The 22,819-nt window shown below is 39.4% G+C and overlaps 1 protein-coding gene across 1 annotated transcript; it reads left to right on the plus strand.

Annotated features, from left to right (window-relative positions):
- Positions 1-2,971: 2,971 nt before the first annotated feature.
- On the plus strand, positions 2,972-22,083 carry RRAGC (Ras-related GTP binding C). The gene is made up of 7 exons (XM_012646741.1): positions 2,972-3,302; positions 5,685-5,888; positions 6,880-7,079; positions 9,872-9,986; positions 11,045-11,187; positions 15,659-15,807; positions 20,550-22,083. Exons 1-7 carry the CDS (start codon positions 3,066-3,068, stop codon positions 20,699-20,701), a joined length of 1,200 nt encoding a protein of 399 aa, XP_012502195.1. The 5' UTR covers positions 2,972-3,065; the 3' UTR covers positions 20,702-22,083.
- The last annotated feature ends 736 nt before the right edge of the window (positions 22,084-22,819 follow it).

The raw sequence follows: 22,819 nt of genomic DNA on the forward strand, positions 1-22,819 counted from the left end.
TTTCTCACTTTCCTCACTGACATTTTAAAGAAGTATTCCTATTTCATGTATTCTATGCCTATTGTTGGAGAACCTATCTTTATTTTTTGGTCAAAACACACATAGAAAACAAAATGGTCCAATGAAAACTGGCTTAACTAGCAAAAGCCTTGGCATCTGGAGACTGTGACCAAGCCAATTATAAGGGCATTTTAGTCATGTTAGCAAGAATGTGGCAGTAGTCTGTGTCTCTTCTAGTCACAAATTTGTTTTTGGCGGGGTGGGGGGCAGATACTACTGGAAGAACATTTGGGTAGATTTCTCTTTTACCAATTTGCGTGCTTCCTACATGGACACAATGGGCTAAGTGCTGGGTGTGATAAAGATGAATGATTTGAACTTGGGACACGTATATAAACAATTACAATGTGGGTTATGATGTGCTAAGAACCATAAGAATAATAAAGCATGGCCCCATGTGGGTTTTGGAAGACAGGGAGACTTGGCTTCTTTAAGCAGCTGGTATGACAGTCCCTTTGTGGATGTAGACAAATAGAAATTTTTTTCTGGCAGCCAACTCTAAATTGCTTTTTTCTAATGGGACTAGTATTAATATTTATGTCAGTAAGTCAGGTGACTGTCTCTTGTACCATCATTTTGGACAGAATGGCAACATGTGAATTGGATAATCACACTTTTAGGTAAAATTGATCTGTTTAAACTGCTGTACCAGTTAGTGCTATTTAAGAATTAAGGGTCAGCCTGGCTTCTGAAGGTCCCCTTCAACATTTCTATCAAGGACATGGGTGAAGACTGTATATAAGAAGATGCTCAATGGAACTGAAAATGGAGCCCATCAATTAAGTTCCTGCTATGCTTCAGCTGCTGTATCTATGAAATATAGATTTTACATTTTGCTTACTTCACAACCTCACAAGGTTGTTGTAAGGATCAAATTAAATATAATAGATGTAAAAAAAGTGCCTTGCAAACCATAAAAGACTACATACAGACCAGATGAAGGGCTGGTTGGTAGACTATATTAAAACAACCTTTAAAATGATTAACAACCTGGAGTACCCAAACTGCTGGGCCCAAACCAAAACTTGAAGTATCAAGTCTTATATATTGGTTAAAACATGCAGTTCTACAAGTTTAGGCTCTCAGATTGCTGACAAAGTACTAATTCCAGTGATTATCAATGTGAACCACTTATACCCTATGGATACTTAAAAAAAAAATTGTATTCTGGAAAGCATTAATGGAAATATTGTTCAGGTGCTAAACAGTCATCTAGAAAGCTGTATCAGTTAGTGTTGCTTGGTAGATGCCAGACATCCGATGGATGTTGATAAGCTTGAATACACTTAAAGAAGAGTGACCAATAGGGAGAGGAGCTTTGAGTACATAGGGCTATGCTGGTCCAATATGGTAGCCACTAGCCATATATGGCAATTAAAATAAAACAATTAAAAATTCAGTTCCTCAGTCACACCAGCAACATTTCAAGTGCTCAATCCACATGTGGCTACGTATTAATTGAACGGTGCAGGTATAGAACATTTTTTATCATCACAGAAAGTTGCATTAAACAGCACCATAGAAGGAATGGTTGAAGGAACTGAGGATGTTTAGCATGGAACAGAGAAGACTTAGTGGGTAATTAAGACTGCAATTTATTTGAAGTGCTGTCATGAAAAAGATGAAGACTACTCCTATTTTGTTCCATTACAGGCTTCAGGGAGGGTGATTTTTTTGGCTGGAATAAGAAATTTTAAATCTTTACCATAGTGGAATTGACTGCCTTTTGAGATGGTGAGCTCTCTTCCCTAGGAATTATTTCAGCGAACTCTGTACGTCCGTCAGTCACAGACACTGCAGAGTTGATTCATTTAAGTGAGAGATTGGGCTACATGACCTAAGGTTAAGGGTGTCCCACCCTTAACTTTTAGGTGCAGACATAACCAAAGTCCCAGACCTGCATGAGTGTGTATTCCCTTCATACTCAAAAAAGACCAAGACCACACTGCACTTGCATTTGCTTCGGTTTACTTTCATTATTCATTCCTTTGGTTTCTAAACTGAAGGAAGTCACAGAAGATGCAATATTCTTTTGGGAGTGGGGGGTTGGAATTACCGGAGAAGTAGACTTTGACCAGGTGGAAAAGAGGGGAAACTGAGTCCTGTTGAGTTTGAAGTGGCAGCAGTATCTACTATCAGCAATTTGCTAAAGAAAGAAGATAAAATGTTCTAGCGTGGCTGCATCAGTTTTCCTATCAGTATCCAGCTACCTGCGAGAACAAACTAACACTGACCCATGACTCTGCCTTGGCTGAGGCTTTCCCCTCAGTCTGGTTGGCTCCTCCTCCATACCTTTGCACATCCCAACTATATCTACCCATCTAGATCTGTTTGTAGATTTTCTCATCCTCCCAACTCCCGGGCATTATTTATCTGTGCCTATGACCTTCCCCATATAATATCTCGTACCGAGGCTACTTACGCAGAAGTCCGATCTCTGTTAATCTTCAAGCAACTTGAGGGCATTCAGGGTTCGAGTCGGTTCCAGTTTTGTTCCCCTTGGTAAGCACCCAGGACATCTAAGACATCAGTAAATACTGGTTGGACGAGTACAATTGGAGGAGGAAAACAATTCTTCCCCCAGATGCCCAGAAAGCATCTTCCATTTCGGCGCTCTAGGGAAGAAGGCAGGGGAGCAGTGAGAAGCACATCGCGTGCTGGGCAGGACAGAGGTGCGTGCGGGCTGGGGCGGAGGGCAGAGGGCCGGGAGTCCGGGCGAGAGGCGCGGCCCGGCCGCCCTCCTCGTGATTCCTCCTCCCCCCTCCGCGGCTACGAGTCAGGTGATTCCGGCACGTGACGGGGCACCACCTACCCTGCTGCTCCCGAGTGGCAGCTCGGGCGGCCAATGAGGTGCTGGGACTCGGCTCCGGGCCTATGAGAGCCGGGTGCTGGGGGCGGGCCGGATGGCGGCGGCGGCGGCGGCGGTGGTGGCAGAGTGGGGAGGCGGCGGCCTGGCTAGGCCTGGCCTGGCCTGTCAGGGTGCGGGCGGCGGCGGCTCCAGCACCATGTCCCTGCAGTACGGGGCGGAGGAGACGCCCCTCGCCGGCAGTTACGGCGCGGCTGATTCGTTTCCAAAGGACTTCGGCTACGGCGTGGAGGAGGAGGAAGAGGAGGCGGCAGCGGCGGGCGGCGGGGTTGGGGCGGGGGCCGGCGGCGGCTGTGGCCCGGGGGGCGCTGACAGCTCCAAGCCGAGGATTCTGCTTATGGGGCTCCGGCGCAGCGGCAAGTCCTCCATCCAGAAGGTAAGCAGTGCCGCGCCGGGCCCCTCCTGCCCTTCCCCCATGTCTCCCCTCCCTGGGGGCTCAGGTGGCTGCGGCTGGGAGGTCCCAGGAGGGCGGTGGCCAGGGCTGGCCTCGAGCTCTGTCCTACTGCACTTTCTCTTCTACTCTTGCGAGCGCAGCGCCACAGGCGCAGCTCGCGCCAGGACCCTGACCTCTGCGTCCACGCCCAAGTCAGCTGAGGCCGGGTGGGTCGCCGGAGGGAGGCAGGTGTTGGGTGGCACCGCCCAAGACCTCCGCCCCCTGGGACCGAGCCCCTGTGTCATTTACGAAACCGAGACGTACTCTGCAGTTCTCACTTGGAGAACTTCGTGGACTCCCTTCCCTGCTCCCTTTTTTAAAATTTGGTTCTCTCACTTTAGGTGACCTGAGTTTGCAGGGATTCCCAGCCCAGCCCCAGGGAGCAGCGTCTGAAAGAGTTGTGACTAAGGCACTGGGCATTCTAATGCTTGCTCTTGTCGCTAGTATAAAGGAAACTTCACCGTAACATTGTTGGGGATTGGGTACTAATATTGCCCCTATTTCAGTACTTGTGGCCTAGTGAGTGTAATTACTGGTAATATTCTCCCTGTAGGTCTGTGGTTACAAAAATCTGAGACTTTGGGAAAGTTTTGCAGACCTACATTAGTCCATTTGTTTTCACTTTTGGTCTGTCATGAATGGAAGGCTGTACGCTTTATAGTAAGGGGAAAATAGAGGCAAGGTTGACTTCCTCCATTACACACAGAGTGAGCTGGTAATAAAACTGTTATCACCAGACACTTAGTCTTTCCCCCTTTCCACTGTGTGACAAAGGTCTGTCCAAAATCTGTGTGATATTTTGTAGACGTGATGTTTTTAAAGAGTAGCCTTCTTCTGAATTTACTGAATTACTGTGTTTATTTACCCTACAGCAAAAGTTGGGTATGTTTATAGTGGGTTTTTAGCAAGCTGATTTTAATTCTTTTTAGCTGTTACAAAAACTTGGGAGTAACTGTTCATTTTTCTTTTTTAGAAAGTAAGTTAGTTTTATGTTAGGATTGTATGGGTTCTTTTTTTTGAGACAGAGTCTGGCTCTGTTGCCTGGGCTAGAGTGCCATGGCTCAGCCTAGCTCACAGCAACCTCAAACTCCTGGGCTCAAGCGATCCTCCTGCCTCAGCCTCCCGAGTAGCTGAGACTACAGGCATGTGCCACCATGCCCGGCTAATTTTTTCTATATGTATATATATTTTTACTTGTCCAGAGCATTTGTTTCTATTTTTTAGTAGAGATGGGGTCTGGCTCTTGTTCAGGCTGGTTTCAAACTCCTGACCTTGAGCGATCCACCCATCGGCCTCCTAGAGTGCTAGGATTACAGGCGTGAGCCACCACGCCCAGCCTGGATTGTATGGGTTCTGATTATTGTGATCCTTAACAATCGTCTTTACCATTTCTTTTCTCATGGGAGCTGCCTTTTTCCGCTAACTCCCATAGGCACCTCCGTGGACATTTTCACTTCTATTTGGCATAGTTGTTTGTCCTTGTTTTATTTCTTTTTTTTTTGAGAGTCTCGCTTTTGTTGCCCTGGCTTGAGTGAGTGCCGTGGCGTCAGCCTCGCGCACAGCAACCTCAAACTTCTGGGCTCAAGCAATCCTTCTGCCTCAGCCTCCCGAGTAGCTGGGACTACAGGCATGTGCCACCATGCCCGGCTAATTTTTTCTATATATATATTTTTAGTTGTCCGATTAATTTCTTTCTATTTTTAGTAGAGAGGGGGGTCTTGCTCTTGCTCAGGCTGGTCTCGAACTCCTGAGCTCAAACAATCCGCCCGCCTCGGCCTCCCAGAGTGCTAGGATTACAGGCCTGAGCCACCGCGCCCGGCCTGTCCTTGTTTTATTTCTAACACAAGACTGCAAAATCAGTGAGGGTAGGGGCCAGTCTTTTTTTCTTTTTTATTGTTCCACAGAGCCTGAGGTAGGCACTTGAGTAATTTTTGAATCAACAAAATATCTTAAGCTTTACTTATAAAGCTTCCATAATCTTAAAGCAGATTTTGGCAGAATTAATACAGTTTAACCCTCCCCCTAAAAAAGAAAAAACAACAAACACCAATGGAGGTGAGAGATAGTGCTATGACTAGTACTGAATATGGTACAGGGAACATAGCAGAAAAGTTTTAGCTGAAAGTAGATTTAATAGAAATTAATTTAGTGTTGTCTTTTGTGAGAAATAAAAGGATAGTAACTACCAATGGATTCACCATTTGGTTTTTACCTTTAAAAACATTTTTGCTATGGGATCAAATTTTTTATGTTAAACCAAGGTGAAATTTTGAATTTAAATACTGAAGTTGAATAGTCATAAAATTGTCTTGTTTCTTTTAACAGGTGGTGTTTCATAAGATGTCACCCAATGAGACCCTCTTTTTGGAAAGTACCAACAAGATTTATAAAGACGACATTTCCAATAGTTCCTTTGTAAATTTCCAGATATGGGATTTTCCTGGGCAAATGGACTTTTTTGACCCAACATTTGACTATGAGATGATCTTCAGGGGAACAGGAGCATTGATATATGTCATTGATGCACAGGTAGTCACGAATAATTATGTTTACTTCTCTTCCCTAGTGGCAAAAAGGTGTAGAAAAAAAGGAAAGTTGTTTATTTTCTTTGTCATGTGCTTGCAGGGTTTTTCTTTGGTAGTAAATTCCCTAACAGTATAAGAACTGCAGTTGCATAGGTGCTCTGGGAGCAGGTACATCTTTGTCCAAGTACAGAATTTCAGATGATTAGGAGATGTGGTTTGCATTTTTGAGTCCTAATTAATGAATAGCTAACACTGGCTTTCCACTTTTATTGGTTAACAGTAGATATTGTTGTACTTTAATAACTGTAACAATAGTGACATCACTCACTCAAGAGAGCCTATCCTATAATATAAAAATGTGAGAATTAGAGTCAGCAGATATTAGAGTGAGTGGTTTCCTTAATTGCCCAAATTGAGTTTAGTCCAGCAAGCATTTTTTGAGGACCTAACATGTGGCAGGCAGTCAGATGAATGGAACGTGTCCCTGTCCTTAAGAAGCTTAATTTTTATAAGCTTAAGCATTAATTAGGAATGCTTTCTGAGTGACAGGCTCTATATAGTGGGTGCTTTCACATACATGATCTAATTTAATTTAGTCTTCACAGTATTGTGAGGTATATATTTTAATTCCTGTTTTATAGATGAGTAAATCGAGATCACAGAGCAAATTGGTCAAAGTCACACACCTAATAAATGGCAGAGCTGGGATTACTTTTTTTAAAAAAAATCTATTGGGAAGAAATGTCCGTTTTTCTTTCTTTATGTTATCAGTATTAAAAATTATAAGCATTAACTTGGTAATTCAATTTTTTGATTGAGAAATTGAAGAGCTATTTAGTGGTATAAGTTAATATATTTGAATGTTAGAATATTTGTGAATAATGAGGATAACATATTTTCTGTGTTTGGGGAAATAGGTGGTTTGAGGCTTTCTTAGCTCGTTACTTGACCTTTATACGATTTCTTTTTAAAAAATATTTTGTTCTGACTTACAGGATGACTACATGGAGGCTTTAACAAGACTTCACATTACTGTTTCTAAAGCCTACAAAGTTAACCCAGACATGAATTTTGAGGTTTTTATTCACAAAGTTGATGGTCTGTCTGATGATCACAAAATAGAAACACAGAGGGACATTCATCAAAGGGCCAATGATGACCTTGCAGATGCTGGGCTAGAAAAACTCCATCTTAGGTAACAACGTATGTGTTTGATATGAGAGCCCTGAACAATGTGTAAATGTATTCCCATCTCTGTCATTACAAACACCATAGCTATCTGTTACTGGTATGCTTTTTCCCAAATCTGTAATGTTTTTAATCTCTTCTTTGTTGAATGCCAAACTGTTTTGGGAGCCTTATGTTATTGAGAAGTTACTTTACCCAGTTTTTGCGTTTTCCTGGAGATTGAGGTCATGTGAATGAAGTGTTTCCATTGGTGTTTTTCCAAGTTCATTTCAAGAGACTGGAGTCAGGCTATTTCTTTTTTTCCCCCTTGCCTCAGTGCAAGGAATCTCCTGTCACATTTGTTGTAGAAATCTTTAGGTTGAATCTTGACAGTGTCTTTCTTAGTAAGGTAGAGCCTTTTAAAGGAGATATATTTTCAAGTTTGGACTGACTCTGATGTATCTTAGGTTTTAAAACGCTTTATACTTTCATGAAATTCAAGTGTGGGGTAGGTGGGTTTATCCTATAAATTTGCATAAGACTGTTATTAAGTTTAAAGGACTGCTGGTTTATAATTAAATTTTGTTAAGTTATTAGAGAATAGCTATTAGATAGGATCGATTTGTGTATTTGCATTCTGAAGGTCCACGAAGAATATTTTTCTACATCTTATTTTTTTGGTGATATAGGTAGAAATGAGTATATTTAAAATATGCAAGAAAATGTTGTCTTGATGATATAAGCAGTTTAAAAGAAGGAACAGGGGAGAGACACAAGCGTAGTCATTTCCTTATCCCTGGTCTGTTATAGGGACTTCCCCTATAGGCTTAAGCCAACCCTCATCTTTATCTCTCATATTCCCTGGGCTTCAGGCTCTAAGATCTTTCAGTTATTCTTCTAGGAAACCGTGTAGAAAAGTCTCATTGACCTCTACTTTGCCTGAATTAAATTTTTAAAAATTTTTAAAAATTTTTAAAAATTCATGCTCAAAAAGATAAAAATTCAGCAATGTCTATAAGAGAAAGTACCTTCCCATAAAATTCCTGAATCTAATTTTTTTAGAATCTATTATTAATAGTTTTTACCTGGATTTTAAGCTGTGCTTGTCCTGTGTTCCCAAGTGCCCATGGGGATCCTTCTGATTTGCTTTATTCTATGTCTATGTCCCTTTCCAGGATATCTCACCCCAATGGTTCATGCCCTGCCTTTCCCCAGTACCCTGTAGGACCCTAGTCCTTGTTAACGTCAGTAGAATTTGGCATTTAACTTTTCTTTAGTACTAGCAGGCCTGTGCATGAGGGTCCATTTGATTTCTGGTTTCTAGAAACTCACTAAAATGCCCTGTCCTTGCTGATTGTCCCTGTCCCATCTACCTCCGAGCCTCACAGGCCCTGTAGGACCGTCTCACTTTGCTAACCTTTTTGTCTAAAGGAGACACTAAAACATTCCTTTCATCCTGTACCTGCGGGATCATCTTGGCCTTGTCTGTTCCAGTGCTCTCACATCTAGAGTAGAGTCCTTTCTCACACAGGGTTGAGTTCTTAGGTCAGCTCCTTGAAAGTATCTTTTTTAAAAATTTTATTTATATATTTATTTACCTGCACACCCCCGGTGGCCCCCTAAAAATATCTTTAAATTACCTGTAAAGTGGTATATACAGTTCTTTGTCTCTGATTTTGTCACATATCCATATAAATGTATTGTGGATGCAACTATATAACTAAGAGTATATACCCTGAGTGAAAAAGCAGGTAGAATTGTCCACAGTGTTTAAATTGTTAAAGGCCTGCCTCTCTCTCTCTCATTTTTTCTCTCTCACTCTCTGTCACTCACTGAGATATGTGTTATATTGAATCTACATGTGTTACTTCTCCACTGTACATCCTTGTAGGCCTCCTGACTCCTGTTTTATTCTCTGTATGACCCCTGCTCCCATCTTCCTTAATATGCTTTTTATATAAATTATAAACACCAGTTGTATTCATTTGTTTATTCAACAAATACTTATGAGCACTGCTCAGGGCAGTATGCTTGCAGCTGTGAGCCAGACTGACAAAGTCTTTTTCCTCATGGACTTATATTCTGTAATGACACAGCTCAAAAGCACCTATAAATAAATGTATAGTATAATTTTAAGTGCTTATCAATGCTATGAAAACAAATTAGGGGAAAAGGGCAGAATCAGATACAAGAACACCATTTTAGGTAGGGTAGTTAGGAAAGAATTTTTGAGGATGTGACATTAAAAAATTTTTTTATAGGTGGATCTCGCTATGTTGTCCAGGCTGGAGTGCAGTAGGTATTCACAGACACAATTGCGGCTCACTACAGCCTCGAACTCCTGGGCTCAGGTGATCCTCCTGCCTCAGCCTCCCAAGTAGCTGGGACTACAGGCACATCCTACTGTGCCTGGCTAGGAGGTGGCATTGTAGAAGAAACTTGAATTATATTTTTATTTAATAAATGTCACATATCTCTTCTAGCTTTCTTTTGGTTTTTAATCTTGGTTTTTGTCTAAGTTATGTGCTTAAAAAACCAAGCTTTTTGGATCAGACTACAAAGACTTAGGCGAATATTCAAATTTCAGCATCTGAAAATGCTTTCTTGGGTACTACCTCAGTTGCACTCTGTGTAAATGCAGTAAAGAGGTGTATAGCCACAAGCCAGGTGGGACACTGCATTTGTCATCTTGAATGATGGGCATGGTTTTGAATTGACTGGAATGAATTTACTGGAATCAAATGTTACAATTTTATATATTATGATAGTTGTTAACCTAAGGTGTTTCTCAAACTAATCAATCTATGTTGTGTTTTTCAGTTTTTATTTGACTAGTATCTATGACCATTCAATATTTGAAGCCTTTAGTAAGGTGGTACAGAAACTTATCCCACAACTGCCGACCTTGGAAAACCTATTAAATATCTTTATATCAGTAAGTGACTCATTTAATTTGTTATAGTTTCTGATTCCATTTTTGTTAAATGTACTCGTTTTAAAATTCTCCATAAAATGGCTTGAATTAGTCTGAATCAAGCTTAAAGACTAATGACACACTTAACATGTAAAATAAGAACATAAAATATGGCTTGAGCCGCTATTTTCTGAATTATTTTGTTAGCACTCACCTTTTTTGTGTTTAAAATGAACTGATGAAAAATTTTCTAATGCTTACTTAAAAACATCTTCATGATAATCTGTTTTCTGAAGGAAGAATAGTAGCTGGAAAAGACTGGGTTTTGGGAATGTGACTCAGTGTAATCTCTGCCTTATTGGAGGTCACATTGAAAAATTTGTCTTTTCCTTTTCTTGCTAACTTAAATCTTAGTATGTGACATCTTACATTTTATTATGTAATCTTAGTATCTTAGTATGTGTAAAATCTTATATTTTAGTATGTAATCTTAGTAGCTTAGTATGTAAAATCTTGTATTTTACATTCTTATTGTGAAGATTCAGCTTAATAAAAAAAGGGTAGCCCTCCAGTAAATTTAGCATTTAGCTATTATATTTTCCAAACATTACTTTCAGAGGACTCATTGTGCGGTGATCCCCACTTTGACTCTTGGGCTTTTGAGTTGTGCTAGATGTTGATGTCAAGCTGTAATTCTTTTATGTTTTGCTAATTGCAACATAAAGCCTTTCTGGTAGCAAGGTCATTCAAATCAAAGATTGATAATAACAGGATTATTGAAGATGTAGCGTAGCTTGGTTTTTAGTGAATTTTTTGATAACTTTTTGGTGATGTCTTAGAACATAATTCATTCAAGTAAAGCGGAAGAAGAGAAATGTTTGAAAGAGCAGAGAAATAATTCCACTTTTACTCTTTGGTTAATAGAAGTGTCTTTCAACCCAGTACTATTTGTTTTCTGTTATTGGGTTGTATAATTAAAAATGACCTTATATGTTATTCAGTAATTCAAGATCTTTGATAAGTTGCAAATTGTAATTCTTAAAAAAAACTGAATACTTACCCAATTTTGTTTTTCCAAGAATTCAGGTATTGAAAAAGCTTTTCTCTTTGATGTTGTCAGCAAAATCTACATTGCAACAGACAGTTCCCCTGTGGATATGCAGTCTTATGAACTTTGCTGTGACATGATTGATGTTGTGATTGACGTGTCTTGTATATATGGGTAAGTTATATACACGTTTCTGTAAGATCGCAGACAGGTGGAAAACTACCAGCTTGATTTGTCTAGGAGATTAATTTCTGAAGCCTTTGGCAAGTACCATATGAAGTCAGATTGTTCTCACCCTAGTGCTTCAACTTGGAGCATGATTTCCCTGTAAGTGGGCTGCTGGATCATACTCCTTCAGAGAGGATGGCTAAGAAAAGTTGGAAAGTATGACTATCACTGGACTGACTTACCACTGAAAGTTTCTCCCACCATTATTTGAGGGGTTTGCACTGTGTCTTCTCACTACTGGGACTTAGCTAGATTGAAAGTCTAGACTCATTTATTTAAAATGGTCTGAATAATAAAGTAAGTTTTGGTTCCTAATTTAACTGCTAACTTTATGGAATGAGAGATTCTTAATCTTTCAGAGAGCAAAGAAACAAGGTAATTAGAATTTTGGGTATTAAGTAGAAGGACTAAACATGTAAAAATTTGACCCATACATCTAAGTTTCCAAAATAAATTTCTAAAATATGAGCTCTTCTTGATATAAATTCACCAAACCCTATATAAAAATTTACAGAGGCCAGCAAACAAGTGATTTTGTAGAATAGGCCAGAGCACTAGTGAAAACTTTGGATTATTAGCATTTCAAAAGCCAGTTACATTCTCTGTACCCTCTAACATCCCAGATTCCCCTAGTTTATTAACATCAGAACTCCCAAGGTGCTTTCAGATGCTTTTTAACATTACCTTTGCTTTCTGATACCTCTGTCCTCTATCTCTTTCTCCTCTCTGCTCCACCCAGTCTAAACTTCTCTTTCACCTCTGACTACCCTTCACCTTGGTCTAATTTGTCAGTGTCTTTCTCCAGCTGCCTCTGTGTAGGGAAGTGTATTTGTCCAACCTGTTCTTTGGCTGTCTATTCCTGTCTTCCATTTCTTTCTATTCCTTTCACTTATGATTACATGCTGTCCTTTGTTTTAATTCTTTTCTATAATGAAAATGAGATATTGTTGGTTTATTATGTTTTTCAGTAAAGTTTCATGTTTGTTATTCCTAATTTTAAAAATGGATAGGTAGAACATTTGCTTTTTCTTTAAAACAAATCAAATTCTGTAAACCAACTTTTTAATAATATGAATCAAATTTAGTTACAAAATTTATTTTCAGTATAAGATACATTATACATTATAAAGTACATTATAAAAAATATCCATTAAATCACTATTCTTAACACAATTTGCATTTAATTTGATGTGCTTTATTATAGTTTAATTTGCTTCTTACTCAACTTTTTTTTTTTTTTTTTTGAGACAGTCTTGCTCTGTTGCCCGGGCTAGAGTGCCGTGGCGTCAGCCTAGCTCACATCAACCTCAAACTGCTGGGCTCAAGCGATCCTCCTGCCTCAGCCTCCCAAGTAGCTGGGACTACAGGCGTGTGCCACCATGCCCAGCTAATTTTTTATATACATATTTTTAATTGTCCAGACCATTTCTTTCTATTTTTTTAGTAGAGACAGGGTCTCGCTCTTGCTCAGACTGGTCTCGAACTCCTGACCTTGAGCGATCCACCCGCCTTGGCCTCCCAGAGTGCTAGGATTACAGGCGTGAGCCACCACACCCGGCCCTTACTCAACTTTTGATATACATTTTTTGAATGGGGACCACATATAACTCTGACAGTTGTAGTTTAATGATTTCTTTAAATCATTTCAGATTCTGTATAGCTCACTTTGCAAGTATTAGGATTCCATAGTATATATAATACATTGTATTTCTTTTAATTAAAAAAAAATGCTATGTTGCCCAGGCTGGACTCAACTCCTGGGCTCAAGTGATCCTCCCACCTCAGCCTCCCAAGTAGCTAGGACTATAGGTGCTTGCCACTATGCCCAGCTTAGATTGTATTTCTTTTAGTTTTTATATTTACTCCTTTTTCACCAATGGCAGTTTTCATATTTTAGATCCTTCTTTTATTTGCAATGTCAGCACAGATTAGTATAAGGGAAGATTTGAAGCCTGCTATATTCCATGCATCCCTGGTAAACAAGATGGAAATGTGAATGCATGGAATACTGCTAGGTCACCGAAAGAGAAAATGTTGTTGACAGTATGCATTTTGTCCCATGATATTTGTTACGAGCTTTTCACTTTGTAGTTTCAGGACTAAGCAGGTTACTTTTCCTTTAAGTTTACAATACCTTATTGTGCCCTACTGGCAGTCATTAAGGTATTCTGCTACTAAGGATGGTTCTCTTGGTCTTGACTTGGCATATTTTGACAAAGATTCAGATAAGCATATTTTCCTAGTACTCTTAAAAACTGTTCAAACAGATAAACATAGAAAGCAAATACTGTGCTTTAAAGACTGAGCAAGCTTTTTAAGGTCATTAGCATATTTTTATTCTTAGTTTTATTAATCACAGCTAAATCAAATCTGTCTAATCTCCAGACTTTGAATAGAATGTGCTTTTCTTCTTTCTCACATTAGTGTGTGATTCAAGATCATATGCTGGTTAGACATTATCAACTTTATAGCTTTTTACAGCTGTTGGCCATTGGGGTACTGGCCTAGGGAATCTTCAGGGTTGTCTGTGTTGGAGCCTATTGTCAGAGATAGTGCTTGTTCTCACTTTCCATGTGGCACAAAAAAAAATCTAGGGTAGGGCATCTAACTATAAGCTGAGAATACATAGCACTTAAAACTTCCTCTTCTCCAATCAGAAGGAAGTAGTTTTCTTTTATACTCTTACAGCAAATGACACCTACTTCCCCATGATTCAGTTTTGCCAAATCAACTTTATTTATATTAGCTATCTAGGAAAGATACTGGAAACTGCATGGAATTGAGTTAAAAACTCTTAAATTTGAGTTCTGACTTTGCTAGGAGTGCCCTTCACTTTTAATGAACTTCAGTTTCTACATCTTTTATTTATTTGTTTATTTTTTTGAGACAGAGTCTCACTCTTTTGCCCGGGCTAGAGTGAGTGCCATGGCGTCAGCCTAGCTCACAGCAACCTCAAACTCCTGGGCTCAAGCAATCCTTCTGCCTCAGCCTCCCGAGTAGCTGGGACTGCAGGCATGTGCCACCATGCCCGGCTGATTTTTTTCTATATATTTTTAGTTGTCCAATTAATTTCTTTCTGTTTTTAGTAGAGACGGGGTCTTGCTCTTGCTCAGGCTGGTTTCGAACTCCTGAGCTCAAACAATCCGCCCGCCTCGGCCTCCCAGAGTGCTAGGATTACAGGCGTGAGCCACCGCGCCCGGCCTCTACATCTTTTAAATGGGCGTATTTCTGTTCTTTATGTGGTTTACTTTGGCTTGTTGCAGAAAGGATTTAAAGTGGTTTAATAGGGCTATAGTAGTAATTCCTGTCTTCAGGGTAGTTGTGAGGATCAGATTAATGTGTGAGAAGGTAAACTCTAAGATTCAGAGTAGTTTAAAAAATAAGCCCCCAGTTCATGGAAAAAATATATACAAAATATAGAAAAATGAAAAGAGTAAAAAGCCATTACTAAGACAACTACTGTTAACAATTTTTTTAGTGTTATTTCTGTCATCTTTTTAAATATTTCTTTGAAGGTACATCTTTTTCAAATTAATATATGAGAAGGTAAACTGTAAGGCTCAGAATAGTTTAAGATATAAGGCTCACCACTGTTGTTAAGAACTGCCTGGGAAGTATAAAAAAGCGAAAATAGAAGAAAAAAAACATTATTTTACTACCAGAGACAACTATTGCTAATGTTTTCTTTTTAGTCTATTTCCTTCACTTTTTTTTTTTGTAGGGAAATAGTTTATTTAAAAAGGCAGTTTCGACAGCTCTTAATTCCTAGCAATAGCTAGACAACCTTTAGACTTTTATGAGCAAGTACATCAGAATAAACTTTCAGAGCACACGGCTCTTTAAAAGTTGTTGATTTCAACATAGTTCTTACTGTTCTCTAGCCGGGAATATTTTTGTATAGTCTAAGAATTTTCTTGCTTTTGTGAGGAGGCAAAAAAAATGTTTTCTGAGAAAACATGTGGGCATATGGAATATGCCTTGAAGAAGGAGCTCACTTAGGTGGCAGCAGGTCCCAGAGGGCCCTGTGACCCGAGGGAGGTAAAGAGAGGAGGCATCTCAGTTGGAATTGGCTTACAGAATACAGTCTGAGGGGTAAGAGGCCCATCTCGAAGTGGTGTCATTTCCCTGGGTAAGATGTATACATGTTTTCACTTTTTCCTCCAAATGTCTGAATATCTGTTATGTTAAAGGATATGTATGGAGTTTTTGTTGCTATTGTTTTTAATAGGAATCCCTGGGATTCTGCGTTTAGGAACCTTATACTGAAACAACACTCTGTTCCCATATATTTAAGCCAGTATTAGCTCTCAAAAGACATTTGGGAAGCCGGGTGGAAAGAGTTGTCATTGTGCAAATTAAATGTGACAAAATGCCTAGTTGGGAAACCTGTGATGAACAGTACTTTCTTTTAAAATAGGTTAAAGGAAGATGGAAGTGGAAGTGCTTATGACAAAGAATCTATGGCAATTATCAAGCTGAATAATACAACTGTCCTTTATTTAAAGGAGGTGACTAAATTTTTGGCACTGGTCTGCATTCTTAGGGAAGAAAGCTTTGAACGAAAAGGTAATGGCATTTTAAAAAGCCTTTTTTATGTTAAGTTCTTTGCTGTGATTTCCCAGGTTCTTGAAAACAAGAGAAAATAATATTGCAGTGTTTGACAAATGATTATCTTAAAAAAAAAATCAGCTCAAACTGCTTTTGTCCCTTCCCTTACGTATATAGTCCTGACTTTCTCCTTTCTTCTTTTGATCTTTTTTTTTTTTTTTTTGAGACAAAGTCTCACTCTGTTGCCCTGGCTAGAGTGAGTGCCGTGGCGTCAGCCTAGCTCACAGCAACCTCAAACTCCTGGGCTCAAGCAATCCTACTGCCTCAGCCTCCCGAGTAGCTGGGACTACAGGCACGTGCCACCATGCCTGGCTAATTTTTTCTATATATTTCTAGTTGTGCAATTAATTTCTTTCTAATTTTTAGTAGAGACGGGGTCTCGCTCTTGCTCAGGCTGGTTTCGAACTCCTGAGCTCAAACAATCCGCCCGCCTCAGCCTCCCAGAGTGCTAGGATTACAGGCGTGAGCCACCACGCCCGGCCTGATCTTTTATTTTAAATCGTGTTTTTTATTTCAACCTCTCTTCGGATTCTTTCATTACCTATTTACCTGCCTGCAGTTTGGCTTCCATCTGAACCAGTCTACTGGAGCTATTCTTTGAGAGGTTACCAGATTACCTTCTTGCTGCATCAGTGGCCTTTTCTTATTCTGCAGCCTCTTCAGCCTCCTGAAGCATGTCATTCCCTCCTTTCTCAAACCTTTCTTCTCTTTTTGCTTCCCTAAAGCTGAATTTTCTGGGTCATTTCATGTGTGTGTTTCTGTGACCACGTCTCCTGTTTCTTCTGGCTGTTTTTCTCAGTCCTGAGTGTTCAGAGCCAAGTCTTTCTGCTCATTTATTCTCCAGGTCAGCTCATCCAGTCCATGGCTTCGGTTAATCTTCTGTATGTGGTTGATTGAAAAATGCACATCTCCCGCTCTGACTTGGGCTCATGTTCCAGTCCCATGTTTGGAACTTTTAGTGAGACATCTTCCCTAAATACTTGATGGTTATCTTGGGCATCATGCCCATCTTCAGTTGATGATTATTTCCCGTTTTGCGATTCTCTTGGCTACCCTACTTCTGTCACTAATTATGGCATTTTTCTCCTGTCCAAGCTTGGATATCTTGTAGTCAGGTAATTGGTGTTATTGCTGAAGGGGCCCTTGCAGCTCGGTTCACAGAGGGGATTTCATGTTCTCCTTTTTCCATTGTTTTATGTCCTTTACATTGGACTTTCACCAAATCTTATTTTTTTCTTGGAACTATTTCTTGGGTTTCCTTTTTGTTTCCACTGTCAGTGACTCCAATCTGTGTCCTCATCCTTGCAGGCCTGCGGTGCTGTGGTAATCTTCTACTTGATAATATTCATGCATTTGACGTGTATATGGAGGGTTTAGTATATATCATCTTTTATCCTGAAGGCAGATTAGTTTTCAGAAAATTTCTTTTATCATATTATTGAACTACTCAAGGATTTAGAGTAGCTCTCTCTTATTCACTGCAGTAAGTCCCTACTCTTCTACCTGAGTTTTTAATGAAATATTTCGGATATACATTTTTTGGATAAAACAGAACATGTGTATTCATCTTTGAGCTTAAGAACTAAAACATGACAAATATAGTTGATGGTCTTCTGTGTATTTCTCTCAATTGAAATCCTTTCCTTTGCACTATGTGTTTTATTTTTCCTATGGGCGATTCTTTTACTTCATATTTATCCTTAAACAATATAGAGTATTGTATGTCTTTGTATAAATGAGATCAAAATATAAGTAGTCTTCTGCAACTTCCTTGTTTCTCTTCATTCAGCGTTTTTGAGATTCATCTAGATTGATGACTCGTAACTCTAGTTCATTCATTTTCACTGCCACACAGTATTCTATGGGTTGAATATACCACAATTTATTTTTTTATTGCTGGACATTTAGATTATTTTAAAAATTCAGATAGTTGTGCAGCTAATGCTCATGAACAAGTTTGCCTTTGCATATGTGGAGAATTTATCTAGGGTATGCATTCAGGAGTGGAATTTATAGAGTATATACATCAATTTTATTAGATATTATCAAACTGCTCTCTGAATGACTTTATCACTTTCAGCCCTGACAGTACTGTATGGAAGCTCTTATCACTTTGTATCCTTGGTAATGCTTGATATTGTCAGACTGTGTAATTGTTGTCAATCTGGTAGATATGAGAAAGGTGTCTCATTTGGTTCTCATTTTTAGTTACGTAATTACTGATTAGGGCAAACATCTTTCATGGCAAGCACCTTTTCATAGCTGTTCAGTTTTTTCCTTTAGCAATTTACCGGTTCACATGTTTTTATCTTTTTTGTACTGATTCTTAGGAGTTCTTTATTTTTCTCCATTTTAATTTAAAAAAATTTTAAACTTTAGTTATGGAAAATTTCTAATGTACACAAAAGTGGACCAGCACAATCAATCACCATGTGCTTATCCTTGCTTCAACTTTCATTCACTCATATTCAATCTTGTTTGCTGAATAGCCTCTTCCCGATTAGGTTATTATTTTCTACTCTTTTGTTGTAGAAACTGTCAAACATATAAACAAGTAGAGAAAATAGTGTATTAAATCCCTTTTTATCTATCACCCACATTCAACAATTATCAAAATTATATCCAATCTTATTTCATGGTTATACCCTTTTCTCTACTGGATTATTTTGAAGCAAATCCCTAACATTAAATCATTTTGCCTGTATAGATTTCCGTAGGTATCTCTAAAGGTAGTGTTCTTTTTTGAACATAACAATATTAGCATTAATAAACACAAAAATTTAGCAGTGATTTAATGGTATCAAATATCTGGTCAGTATTCAGATTTCCTTGATTGTCAGTTTTATTTTACAATTTGCATGGAAGTCAATTTTAATGTAATTGAATTGACCAAAACTTTTATAATTTTTTTTTCTGAGTCCGAAGCATCACCTTAATTTGGCTCTAACCTACTTATTCCGACTGGTTCCCAGTACTTCCTACCACGAGTTTTCTGATGCCCCTCTCGCCAGTCAGACCATTGCTTTCTGTCCTCCACCTGTGCTGTGTTCTCACTGCCACCTCCCTGCAGTTTTCTTGTGATTTTTGCTCCCCTTTCCTGGCTAATTAAATCTGGCCTGTATCCCCAAAGTTCTTTCTTATCCCGGGAGCTTTCATTGATTGTTTTGCCCTGCACTTGGCTCTCTCTTCTTTGGACTTCTTTCACATTTGTAGTCAATTTGACACCAGATTGTTTTGATTTGTTTCCTGTGTCTTGGCTTTATGCCCCAGCTAGCATATCCTTGAAGGCATGGACCAGATCTGCTACTTCCTTTGACACATTGTACTCTGTCATGCTGTTGATTAAGTATTTAGTGACTTTCATCAAATCAAATATAAACTGTTGAAAGATCATGCTGTGTTCAAGCAGGCCATACAGTGTATTTTAATATTTTACTTTGCTTGAATGTGAATTGAGTGATTCGAAACTTGGATGCCAGAGATGTTTATTTGGTCAAGGTGATGGTCAAATTGCACATTTGTCATCTGTCAGGATGTTGTCATGGTGGATATATATGATGACTAGCTAGCTGTTCTTATGATTGAAGAGGTTGCTATCTGGTTTATAGGTTTAAGAGTTTCAAGCAGTGTTTATCAGTCAGGGTTAGGTTTGCTTAACCCAAATTGTTATTTGGTAAGCCCAAATAACGGTACCTTAAACGAGATGGAAGTTTGTGTCTCTGGCATATTAAAGAAGTCTGGAAGTATACAGTCTAGGACAACTAAGGCAGCTTCCTGGTGTCCTCAAGCACGTGGGTGTTTTTCTTCCTGCTCTGCCATTCTTAGCACTTGCGTCTATTCTCAAGGTCACCTCATGGTCCAGAATGGCTCCTGGAGCTCCAGCTATCTTATCCATATTCCAGACATTAATAAGGAACAACAGGAAGAAAGAATACATCCTCCTCTTGGGAGGTCACAGAAGTCTCACACCCTTCTACTTATCTCAGTGGCCATAGTTGGTCATGTGGCCATATCTAACTGCAAGGAAGACTAGGAAATGTAATGTTTTAGCTCAGCACCAATGTGCTCAACCAAAATTGAGGTTCTGATTCTAAGGAAGAAGGGGAAAAGTGGTTATTTGGTAGGCAGTTAGCCATTCTGTCACAAAATAGAAGCTTTTGTTCAACCAAAATCGTATGTGGAAGTCCAGTTCATTAAACAGATAAAGAAGAAGCTCCCCAGCCTGAAGAGGGTGTGTGTGTGTTGGGGGGGTGGGGTACAGGCTGCCTGTAGCTCTGCCTGCTGGGCCTCTCTGGTACTTCCCAGACCCCAGGCTTCTACTGAGCAGTTTGCCAAACTATTGCTTTACCTTTTCCTTCAGCTCTTCATTGGCTGCCCCAAAGACAGGTAAAAGGAAAATCTTGATATTTCAAAAAATATTTTAGTTTGACTTTAGATTTTATCGTAAACTTCCTTAGCAAATTTACCTTCCTAATTACTCAGATTGACTGCCCACATGTCCTCTCTCAGGTCCCAGACTAGGTAACCAGTGTTAACAATTTGGGTATATGCTTTATCATGTTTCCAGTGTAGAGAATTCCTCAGTTGGGTATATGGTTTTTAGTGTACAATAATTTTTTTTTCTGTCACCAAATGTTTTCTAGTAGGTAATTTCACAACTGACATTCAGGAGGTGTGATTTTCTTTTTCCTCTCCTGCAGGTTTAATAGACTACAATTTCCACTGTTTCCGAAAAGCTATTCATGAGGTTTTTGAAGTGGGTGTGACTTCTCACAGGAGCTGTGGTCACCAGACCAGTGCCCCCAGCCTGAAAGCATTGGCACACAATGGCACACCGAGAAACGCCATCTAGTCTGAATGCCAGCATCGGGGCTCCGTGCCAGCTTACTCTTCACTCCAGGGTCAGATGCCATGTGCTACAGGACATGGGAGCTGCTGCTTGTGGGAATCTGGTGCCTGTCCCACTAGAGACAAGGGGTAGAGTTTCTCATTTGGATGAAAACCCCTTCAACCAGTGGTGTACGACTGAAGCTACTATTTCTTTTTGAAAAATGGCAAAAAAAAAAAAAGAATTCTAGAGACCACAGAACTCAAGTTTGTCTTTTTCCTCTTTTGGGTCCTACTTTAAGTAGTTGGGATATTTTGGACCTGGAGATAACACCGATTACCCATCCTTACCAGGGAATGTTGCCGTCAAGTCCAGTTGAGAATAATAGAAAAAACTGAGTTTTTATGTGCTTCACTTAGGCTTTCATTTGAGTATCCTCTAAAGATCCTGCCTTGCTTAAATTCTAACACTGCCTCTCAGATTTCAGTTTTGGACATTGCACATCTAAGACCATTTAAATGCATTTGCTTGCTAACTCAGAAGACACATAGTCTGACTGCAGCAAAAGACATTCCTCTATTTGTTATTGAAGAAATAAGAGAAAATTTTATGCTGCATCAGGTGGAGCGCAAGGCTCAACAGTGGCTGCATTAGTTCCCTTGGAAGTGTTGAGGAAAAAACTTTGAAACAGAAGAAAATTTTCACACGTGTGTTTTGAGTACCATATGTCTGGGTTCTTTCTCCTGCATTAGATAAATGATCGTGTTCAATGTAACAAAGGGAATTAAAAAAAAATGTTTTTCCCACAGTCACCTTCTAGGGGAGAAACTCATTATGTCACTGAAGTATTTAGCTCACTTTTCTTTAATCTTGATATCAATCTCTACGTACCTTTTATTCTAAGCTATCTGGATTCTTTATTGCTGTTTGTTGACCATGAATGACCCTAAGGCAGTGGTGGGTTGTCCACTGGAAGTTGGAAAGAGCACTGGTGTCACAACAATGTGTCGTTTTACATCCTTTGTCTCCAGTATTCTGACACCAGGTGTCAGCTGTGGTACTTTCTTTGCCTAGGATAATAATTCATAATTGTTGCTTTTTGTTGATGGTTGATACCCTTTCCACTGATTTAACTTACACATTATTTTTATTCCACATACCCAGTAGTCATATATTCCAAAGCCACTGGACCACTTGAGTACATAAGTGCCACTGTTTAATGCGATATGTATATTCAGGTCTGTAAACCTAACAGTGTGACTTGGAGTGCTTCCTGCAGGTGATTCTGACTGTTGAGTATTTACATGGACCATGGTGATATCCAAAAGAAAAATGCTTTTATATTTATAGATTATTTCATTGAACTATATATAAAATGGGTATCAATAAATGTATTTACTCCAAAATCAGTTTTTCTACTTGCCTAAGGTGTGAGAGGGTGGGGTGATGGAACATTGGGTTGTCCCACCCTATCATTTTCTTTTGCAGCCTTGTATGGTTAACATTCCTTTTGTGTCAGTGCTTCGAGTTCTATCCTGATGTGGGAATTTCATGGCTTTGTGTCTAGGCATCTCCCCTACCCATTTTGTAGGGTAGGAGGTCTTGGCCCAGGTGAAACGTTTTTGGCTGGGTGTTTCATATCAATGAATCTCACTCCTGGTGGGGAGTATCCAGGGCCTGGCATCGTGGATGCATTGTACCCAAGCTAATAAGGAATAAGGAGATGAGTGAAGTAGAACACATTTAAAAACTTGTATCAGTTGCAGCTTGTCTTTTGTTTCTTCCAATTCCTGAGTTAACTCATTATTGACCCTTAAATATCTGTTAAATCATTGCTTATCTGTATAAATGCTTAAGTAGGGTAAATATACCTTAGTTTATCAATGGGAGAAACATATGTAGGGATCGAATGATCTTTTTTTGAGACAGGGTCTTGCTCTGTTGCCCAGGCTGGAGTGCAGTGGCACGATCCTAGCTCACTATAACCTCAAACTCCTGGGCTCAAGTGATCCTCCCACTTCAGCCCCACAAGCAGCTAGGACTACAGGCACACACCATCACTCCCAGCTAATCTTTAAAATTTTTTTTGTAGCTGTGTGGGGGGGGTCTCACTATATTACCCATGCTGGTCTTGAACTTGTG

This window comes from Propithecus coquereli, unplaced genomic scaffold (assembly GCF_000956105.1).
Source record: "Propithecus coquereli isolate 6110/MARCELLA unplaced genomic scaffold, Pcoq_1.0 Scaffold249, whole genome shotgun sequence".
Taxonomy (NCBI): domain Eukaryota; kingdom Metazoa; phylum Chordata; class Mammalia; order Primates; family Indriidae; genus Propithecus; species Propithecus coquereli.

Excerpts from the sequence above, each read along its gene's own strand:
- RRAGC (XM_012646741.1), top strand. The coding sequence starts at position 3,066 with ATGTCCCTGCAGTACGGGGCGGAGGAGACGCCCCTCGCCGGCAGTTAC. Across the intron at positions 9,987-11,044 it reads TATTAAATATCTTTATATCA|AATTCAGGTATTGAAAAAGC; the intron begins GTAAGTGACTCA and ends TGTTTTTCCAAG. Across the intron at positions 11,188-15,658 it reads GACGTGTCTTGTATATATGG|GTTAAAGGAAGATGGAAGTG; the intron begins GTAAGTTATATA and ends CTTTTAAAATAG.